This window comes from Urtica dioica, chromosome 2, assembly GCF_054948205.1.
Source record: "Urtica dioica subsp. dioica isolate 48M chromosome 2, U.dioica_male_clone48M_v1_H2, whole genome shotgun sequence".
Lineage (NCBI taxonomy): Eukaryota > Viridiplantae > Streptophyta > Magnoliopsida > Rosales > Urticaceae > Urtica > Urtica dioica.
The window spans coordinates 45,462,993-45,472,824 of record NC_142757.1 but is presented as its reverse complement, the minus strand read 5'-3'; the positions used below and the strand labels follow the sequence as shown (position 1 = coordinate 45,472,824).

General features: G+C 41.0%; 1 protein-coding gene across 1 annotated transcript; it reads right to left on the bottom strand.

Annotated features, from left to right (window-relative positions):
• Positions 1-551: 551 nt before the first annotated feature.
• On the bottom strand, positions 552-2,372 carry LOC149404979 (uncharacterized). Its single transcript, XM_089607736.1, has one exon. The coding sequence runs from the start codon at positions 2,370-2,372 to the stop codon at positions 552-554; it is 1,821 nt and encodes a 606-aa protein (XP_089463862.1).
• Positions 2,373-9,832: the final 7,460 nt, after the last annotated feature.

Here is a 9,832-nt window from a genome sequence, read left to right as displayed (position 1 = left end):
CTGAAAAGGGTGCTCAAGGGGATGTTACGGGACGGCTTTTTGGCTTCGAGTGGCTAACAAAATGAAGACCTAAATCACTTTTCCTCGGTTCGTGTCAGGTCATTTCGCCTCGAAGAGGGCTAGAGCGGTTCTTAGTGTTCGTGAGCTAAAAGACATTTAAAGATGTGATCGAACCTCTAAGAGACTACTCAAACCCCGGGACGGACGTGTGTGTATAAATGAGAAAAATCAACCGAAATTGCGTTACTCAAACCACTAGTCAATCACAATGAAGCACAAAAAATTTTAAAATTGACTCAAACTCGGATTTCTTCGCAAATACATGGTATCATTGGCAAGTAACGAGAGAAAACACTTTAATACTATCACCTCTAAGCAATCACCAAACAAAATTAAGAAAAAAAAAACAAAAAATAAAAACAACCTAATCTAACAGAAATCCCCCACAAAGTAGTTCACCCCCCCAAACTCAATCTCTACATTGTCCTCAATGTAGATCCATAAAAATACGGGAGACAGAGAACTTACCTCGCGGGGGTGGTAGAACTCCCCTACTCGTCGCCGCCGCGCTCGGGCGGCGGTGGATCTTCTTCCACGCGCTCTTTCTTCCTCCATACCTCTTTGAATGGTTCCGGCCAACGTCCTCGCCATGGCTTGAATGGAGATTTTGGCTTTGCTTCCTTGCTCGCATTTTTTGTTGATTTTTCCGGGGGAGCACGTGGCGGAGGTGTGGGTGGTGAAGTGGCGACTTCGTACGTCTCGATGACGTAGATCTCTTCTTTTTCCTTCTTGCGCTTTCGGGTTTTACAGATCCCGAACGTCTCTTCCTCGTTCTTCACGAGCGTCTTTAGCTCCCCTCTTTGCACGTCTATGCGAACACCACAAGTGGCTAAGAAGGCCCTCCCAAAAAGAATGGGGATATCGCGATCCTCGTCCATGTCGATGACGTAGAAATCGGCCGGAAAAGTGAATTTTCCAACTTTCACGAGGAGGTCTTCCACGAAACCGCGCGGGTGCCTTACGGTCCGATCCGCCAGTTGGAGAGTGGTGCGCGTGGGCTTTAGTTCACCCACCCCGAGTTTGGTGAAGACGGCCGACGGCATAAGGTTGATGCCCGAACCAAGATCGCACAACGCGTTCTCGATGAAGATGTCTCCAATGGTGCACGGCAATGTGAACTTGCCCGGATCTTCTAATTTTTGCGGGAGCTCTTGTTTTAGAAGCGCACTACACTCGGCGGAAAGTGCCACCGTGAGCCTTTGCGGGAACGGAAGTGGCGGCTCATATGTATGGACCGGCGGGTGCGGCTTAGGAGCTTTGGTGACCGGGGCAGCCTCTTCTTCTTCTTTCTTCGGGCTCTCGGTGGCTGCAACGTGTTGATGAGAAATGGCATTGCAGTGCTCCCTTGGATTCACTTCGGGGGCGCTTGGAAGCGTGCCTTGGGGTCGTGTGTGGATGGCGTTGGCGAGCTGCCCCACCTGCGTCTCGAGGTTTCGGATCTGTGCCGATTGGTTCGAGAGGGTTGTCTTCGTTTCATGCATGAAGTCGGTGGTGGTATTCACGAAGGCAGTCGTCGACGTGGCCAGATTAGCTACGAGCTCCTTCAGATTAGTCTCGTTCTTGTAAGCTCGCAATAGTGGTGCTTGATACGGCGGTGGTCGGGGCTGATTCTGAGGCGGTCGAGGCTGAGCTTGCGGTGCGGGTTGCATCGGCATGTTATTTTGGTGACCGCGCCATCCCTCATTCTGATAGTTGCTCATCGGGCCTTGATTGTAGGAAGGCCGATTGTTGATGAAGCTTGCTTGTTGGCCCTTGTTCCCTTGTGCGCACTCATCGCTAGAATGAGGGCCGGCACACCAGAAGCACGGCTCGGGAATAGGGGCATGGATAGCCTGAACGGTAGCTTGCTGCCCGTGGAGCGTTTTGGTGAGGTCGGCCACCTGTTCTGCGAGGGCTTTTATCATTTCCATCTCGGGCGTGACTGGCTCGCGCTTCTGAATTCTTCGCTCGGAAGGACATTGGTCGTTGTTGTACGCGAGCTCCTCGAGGATGGCATGAGCTTCCTCCTCGGTCTTTTGGAAGAAAGATCCTCCCGCGGCGGTGTTGACGAGGGTGCGAGACGATGGTGAGAGGCCGCCATAGAAAATCTGCACCATCATCCACCCTTGAATGCCGTGATAGGGACACCTCCTCTCTAACTCCTTGAAGCGCCCCCATGCTTCGAACAGTGACTCCCCGTCGTATTGGGCGAACGAATGGATCTCATTGCGTCTCTTGTGCATCTTCTCGAACGGGAAGAACTTTGAGATGAATTTGACGCGCAGGTCAGCCCATGATGTGATGGAACCCAGTGGGAGGGAGTTGAGCCACATCTTGGCTCGGTCCCGTAGTGAAAACGGGAAGAGGCGGAGGCGGATGGCTTCGTCGGACACTTTGTGGAGCTTGAACGTGTTTGCGATCTCGACGAAGTTAGTCAGATGGTCTTACGGGTCTTCGGCCGGTGATCCAGAGAATTGATTCGCTTGGACGATGTGTATTATGCCGGTCTTGATCTCGAAATTCTGGTTACCCGCAAGAGCCGGCAGAACAATGGCCGATTATGTGGCATCTGTCGGTGGTAGCCCGTATTGGAATAGGGTCTTGGGCTCCTCGGCGTTGTTCCTGTTTTCTTCCATTGCTCGTTTCTTTGATTCTTTTCGATTTTTCCTGCAAAATTTTTCGATCTCGGAGTTTATTGGAACAAGAGCAGATGACCCGTCTTTTCGCATACACCTTCAAAAGAAAGAAAGTGACACGAAAAGTTAGAAAACAAAAATAAAGAAATTAAATAGCAAGAGCAAGTAAATTCAATCGCTATAGTAAACTAGTCCCCGGCAACGACGCCAAAAACTTGTTGCGAAAATAACTCGCGCACGCAAGCGTACGTGTGTCGCCCAAGTGATAGTGTTACGTAAGTAACAGATATCGATCCCACAGAGACTAGTTACTCTAGCGATTTTCTAAACTTGATGCTAATTAATTCCAAGTAAAATTGAGAAGATGGTTGTAACAAAAGAAATAATAAAACTAAAGCAGAAAGTTAAATACGAGTTTTGCAAGATGAGAAGGTAGGGGTCACGATTTCACCGGAACTAACTAGGTCGGGGGTTTCGGGTGTGAACAACAAAATCTACTCCTATGGAAGCTAATCTCACTCTATCAAAATTATTCACTAGCCTCTCTCGAGTGTTCTAGCAAACCTATGTAATTGACGGATTATTATCCTCTCGACATCTAATCCTATTAAAACAATCACACGCAATGAAACAAGAGCTCAAACGATTATATAAATTGCCTAGAGTTTAAAACCTAGGATCAACTATGAAGACATGAACAAAAGCACGATTATTTACTCTCTCTCGAGTAGCTAAACAATCCTAGATAACAGTTCTAATGGTGATCAAGCATAAGAACGCATAATGAACGATTCATATCAAGCAATCCATAATAATGAAGCAAACAATAATTATCTAACCCTAATGAACCCCCTAACCCTTATCAATCCCGGCTACATCGCAACCCCATAAGAAACTTAGCCTCTAATGGAATTCATAATCAACGCTAAACACAAAAGAATAATTACAAGCACTAAAATAAAGATTGAAACCAAAACAGATTTCATATTAAATAAAATTGATGTTCAACAATAATTTAAAGCAATGAAATAAATAAAAGAAATGGAAGAAAGAAGAACGAATGAATTCGGAGAAGGAGGACTCGTCGGGTTGTCAATTCCGTTGAAGAACGCCTGTTTCCTCTTTCAAATGCTCTCAAGAACAACCAAACAATAAAATAGAAACTAAAACTAAAAGGGAGCTTTTTGTTTTCAGAGCTTAGAGTCTAATATATAGGTCAAGGGGTTATTTTCAGAGCATATTGGGCCTTTGGAATGGGTTGATTCGCTCAAAAACATCAAAAACGGAAAGTAAGTCCGTCAAAACCCGAAGAAGGGCGCGGCGCGCGGTCCTCCTTGCGCGGCGCGCGGCTCCAAATTTCAGCTATGCGCGGAGCGCGCGTAAGACTCTGTGATTTTCATGTTTGCGTTTCCCGGTATGCGCGGCGCGCGGTCTCGTTCTTTGCCTTGGCGCGGCGCGCGATGGTGGTTGCGCGGCGCGCTGTCTCGCCAATTTCCTTGCTTGTTCTTTTTTACTCTATTTCGACCGTTTTATCTCCAAATCCCGTCATTTTTCCACGAAATTGATTGTAGACGCTCTATTGCTCATCTAAACCTGAAATTACTCAAAAACCTACTAAAAACCATTAAATTACTTGAGTACTCGTCGGTTTTTGGTTCGGGAAATAGGAGTTTTACGCGTGATTAACGCACCTATCACATATGCCTCAGCAGTTGGGAGTCTGATGTATGCCATGTTGTGTACTAGACCCGACATATGCTATGCAGTGGGAGTTGTTAGTAGATACCAGTCAAATCTGGTCAAGAACATTGGGTAGCTGTTAAGCATATCCTAAAATATCTTAAGAGAACTAGATGAGCGATTGTCTGGAGAAGCGTTAAGCAATCTAGTATCGCAGACTCTACTATGGAAGTTGAATATATTGCAGCTTCTGAGGCAGCCAAAGAGGCTGTTTGGCTTAAGAATTTCTTAGCCGAACTGGAGGTAGTTCCTAACATGAACGAGCCTCTGCAACTCCACTGTGATAACAATGGAGCCATCGCAAACTCGAAGGAACCTCGCAGCCATAAGAGAGGAAAGCATATAGAGCGAAAATACCACCTTATAAGAGAAATAGTTCGAAGAGGAGACGTGGCAGTCACGAAGATCTCGACATTGGATAACATAGCGGATCCAATGACAAAGGGACTATCTGAACATGTGTTCGTGAAAGGAATGGGCCTTAGATACATGCCATATCTTCTCTAGGTCAAAGTGGGAGATTGTTAAGAATTCTTGCCCACGAGAAGATACTTATGTAAATTCTCGTTGAAATTATTAATAAAATAAAGTTTAACATTTACTATCTATTTGAATTGAAAGCGTTATTTCTTATTTAATGAGATTTATTAAACATTCATTATTCCATAGCCTTCGTATCTAACTGAGTCACGTGCTGGGCACCTGAGTTCGGGCGGTGTGCTAAAACATGGTCGATGACTGATATACGCCTGGAAAACTATATCTAAAGTCATATATGTGGAACACATGGGTGAAGGTTGATCACTATGTGGGAGCATTCTACACTTGTGGTAAGTGTACGACCTGGACAGGTCTTGGTGTAGATGTGTCGTTTAAGGACCGTTACGACACACTAACCGAGGCCACTATGATGGTCACAGTGAGACTTGATCTAAATACTGAAGTGATCATGGACACTGGATTATGTTACTGAGCTCTTTGACTCATTCGCTAAAAGGCTATTCATGCTAATCACAGCTTATGTCTTAGGAGTTTTCTCAGAGCATAACTCGAGTGGGAAATGATATACAGATACGGAATCCAGCCTTCCTCAAAGAATGTTAATGTTCTCTCACCTTAGGGTTGATTTCAGAACCGATAGATTGCGCGCACTTTCGAAGTAAGTAACGTTCGAAAGAATCTTTCGCTAGGGAAGCAACAATGCTTAGGGCTGATATGTATCAAGAGAAGTATAATGGAAAAATTGACTTCTCTTGACACGGGTTGAACCTGGAGGATCTTGATCACGAACTGATTATATCAGTGGACACTCGTCACGATGAGTAAATATAATTCTAGTATAAAGGAGAGTTCACTCTTGGCTTACAAGGTGGAGTATTTGACCAAGATTAAACGAATTGATGGAAAAAGAGAAAAGACTATTTCGTCTTTTTCATCGGATTTGTTAAGCTTCTATAACTAGGTCCATAGTCCCCGATTCGGCTCTGATAAAGGCGGATAAGAACTTTCGTATAATAATATTTATCATTATTAATCTCACTTGCTGTAATTGTGATTGACAGCATTAATTCTGGAAAACAGGTATTCGCAAAATTAAATAAATATTTATGGTAGAATTGTTTATTTATTGTTTGATCAAGTAAATAAACAATTATTAATTATTTGTTTATTGTTGGACCAAGTAAATAAATGATTAATTGAGTTTTAAGCAATTAGGCCTTGCACAAAATATGAAAATCGGATTTGGGAATTTCGGCATAGGAGTTGCGCAAATCCCCCTTGGCCGTGTGCCTAAAATTCGAATTTTTCAACATTGGTATCTACCAATATTTTCTCTTTAGTTGTTTAAATAAAGGAGAGAGAATAATATAAGATATTGTCCTATATTTTCTCCTTATTTAAAGGAAAGTATTTAGGAGAATATATGAGAATATATTTAAAGGGAAATAATATATTTCCCTTTATTCTCTCACTAAATAAAATATTCTCTATTTAAATAGAGAATAATATCCCATAGATATTGATCTGATGGATGAGAGAAAAAGTAGGATTCACCTGTTGAGATCCAATGACCTAGATTTAATCCTCTAGTGTGAACACAATAAAAGAAAATAAAATATTCTGGAAGATTCCATGAATATCTCCTTTTACTACTATAAATAGGGGTTCATGAGAAGGCTAAAATAAGCAATTATTTGGTGAAAATTTCGTGCATCCTAGCCTCTCCTTGGCCGTGCATCTGCCTCTCCCTCCCCTCGGAAATTCGTTTCCATTCTTAGTAAAATAAGAGAGAGATCTCGAAACACTTAGTTTCGTGATCTAGTGAGATAAAGACTGTGCCCACTCATCTTTCTTATTCGTCTCAGAGATTACGTTACGGAAGACTAAGGTGTCATCACATCGAGTCCTTGAAGTAGAGTCCCTTATTTGATCGTGTGGAGGCTTGTACGTTTAAGACGAAGACGGATTGTGAAAGCTTTCAGCTCGTGAACCGAAAATCAATGTAAGTACTCGTTTACTCTTATTTCGGTTGCTTGACATATATACTCTCGTATAATTTTTTAATTAACGTAAATCTAGATCTTGTCATATAATCATTGAATTAATTAGCTCGTGATTAGCGTAATTAATTACTTTTCCGCATTAATATGGTTATATGGGGGAATCATCCCCGACACCTTCATAACTATGCTCACTAACTACCAATTTTATAGAAATCTTTGGCCACACGAGCAACCACCGGTTGGTTCATGCATGAGTCAACCCAACATTTCAGTGAAAGAAATCTAGCTCATACGCACTAGCGTAACTAGTACACGCAGAGATCAACCCTCCCACCTATCGTCAGAGACATAACCTTGGTATTGGAATCAGAAAAGCCCTTCCGAATGGAACTGACCACCATGTTTAGAAAACCGCCGGTCACGAGGGGATCTTTCATCCTCACGGTGTTGTGTCAATGTTGGAGACCTTACGACTCAATATACTTTCAGTATTTTAATTTTTATAGCATTAACTTTAATCTAGATGATCCACTCGAGTTAACTAAGTCATATTAAAAACTCGAGTGTTTCTAAGCTACCCTTATGTTTCGATATAGCTTAGTGATTAGGAATTCGTGACATCTAGTCTTGATTATCCTAATAGTATTCCATCACGGAAAATCTCCCAGTAGAGGAGGTGAGACACTTGGTCTTCTTAAGAACCTCTCAGCTTAGCCTCTTATCGGCTTGGTGACAAAGCTCTCCGATCCGTTCAACTCATTCATTAATTAACTATCCTAATCCAATTAGACAATTTTAATGAATGAAAGCCCATGACAACCATTAACATACGATACATGATCTAAGTTATAGCATACAAGCATGGCATAGTAATTAAATAAACAAGCAAGAGCATGCAAGAATGGTTTGACTCGGATTGATCGTTTCCTATTTGATTCTAAAAAGTAAATCAAGATGAGCCCAGTTATATTGGCCCATGGATTCAATTGGGCCCATTCTTATGTCCTTTAGAAAAATAAATCAATATCAAATTATTTAATTTTTCTAATTTTTTTATCGAAAAAATTAATTAAGTAAGGGCCCATTCCAATGTCTCATTTAAAATAAATCGATATCATAATCATTTATTTTGTAATGTTTGAAATAAAAATCATTAGGGCTCAGCCCATTCAATTAATTAAATAAAACATTTAAAAACTTAATTTTTTTTTCTCGGTAAATTTTTTTTAATGAGTGGGCCCGTGGGCCCACTAGGGTTTCCGGGCTGAGGCCCGGACGAATCCTCTAATCTTGACCTAGGTCAAGATTAGACTTGAAGCTACACCGGACCGCCGCCACCACGAGGGCGCGGCCCGGCACGAAGAGGAAATTTTGTGACAAGTTTTCTTGTGGCGTAGTCGTGGAGGCTTTCTTCGTCCGTCATGCCTCTTCGTTGTGTGTCTATCTCTCGCCGATCGTCGTGATCAAGAATGTCGCACTATCGGATTACAATAATAATAATAATAATTAAATAAAGCCTATACCCTTTGAATTTCGGGTTTACAAAAAATCTAGAAAAGCGAGAATCAAATATTCTACGATCAAACCACGAATCACAATCCACATATCATATATTGAATTGCATGAAATTCACATCCAAATATAATTTCATTCAAACCATATTTAAATTAATTTCAAGAACGAATCGATTAATTAATCATAACATCTAGCTCTGATACCACTTGTTGGGGAATCAAGCGCGTATCAGACACGTACAATCGCTCTGATACCACTCGTTGGAGATGATTCTCCCATATAACCATATTAATGCCTGAAAATAATTAATTACGCTGATCATAAGCTAATTAAATTATGGATATAATTAACAAGATCTAGTTATGTTTAATTAATTTAATTCACGAGAGCATATTTATCAAGCAACCGATTTGAGCAAAAAAAAAAAAAACCGAATACTTACATTGATTTTCGGTTCAGCTACAGAACACTCCTAAACCAATCGCGTACTCCTTGCGTCGTCTTGATAAAGGACTCGAGGATGACACCTTAGTCTTCCGAAACGTAATCTCCGAGATGAATAAGAAAGATGAGTGGGCACAGTCTTCATCTCATTAGATGAGAAACGTGGTGTTTCAAATCTCGCTCTTATTTTACTAAGAATGGAAACGAATTTCCGAGGGGGAGAGACAGAAAATTTCGCACGACCAAGAGGGAGAGCCACGAAATTATTAGGTCAAAATCATTCTTTTTTTTTGCCTTCTCATGAACCCCTATTTATAGTAGTAAAAAGAGATATTCATGGAACCTTTCAGAATATATTATTTCCTTTTATTGTGTTCACACTAGAGGATTTAATCTAGGCCATTGTATCTCAACAAGTGAATCCTACTTTTTCTCTCATCCATCAGATCAATATCTATGAGATATTATTCTCTATTTAAATAGAGAATATTTTATTTAGTGAGATAATAAAGGAGAATATATTATTTCCCTTTAAATATATTCTCATATATTCTCCTGAATACTTTCTTTTAAATAAGGAGAGAATAAAAGACAATATCTTATATTATTCTCTCTCTTTTATTTAAACAACTAAAGATAAAGTATTGGTAAATACCAATATCATAAAAGTCGGATTTTAGGCACACGGCCAAGGCAAATTTGCGCAACTCCCATGCCAAAATTCCCAAATCCGATTTTCATATTTTGTGCAAGGCTCAATTGCTTAAAACCCAATTAATTATTTATTTACTTGGTCCAACAACAAACAAATAATTAATAATTGATTATTTACTTGATCCAACAACAAATAAACAATTCTACCATAAATAATTATTTAATTATGCGAATACCTGTTTTCCAGAATTAATGCTGTCAATCACAATTACAGCAAGTGAGATTAATAATGATAAACAT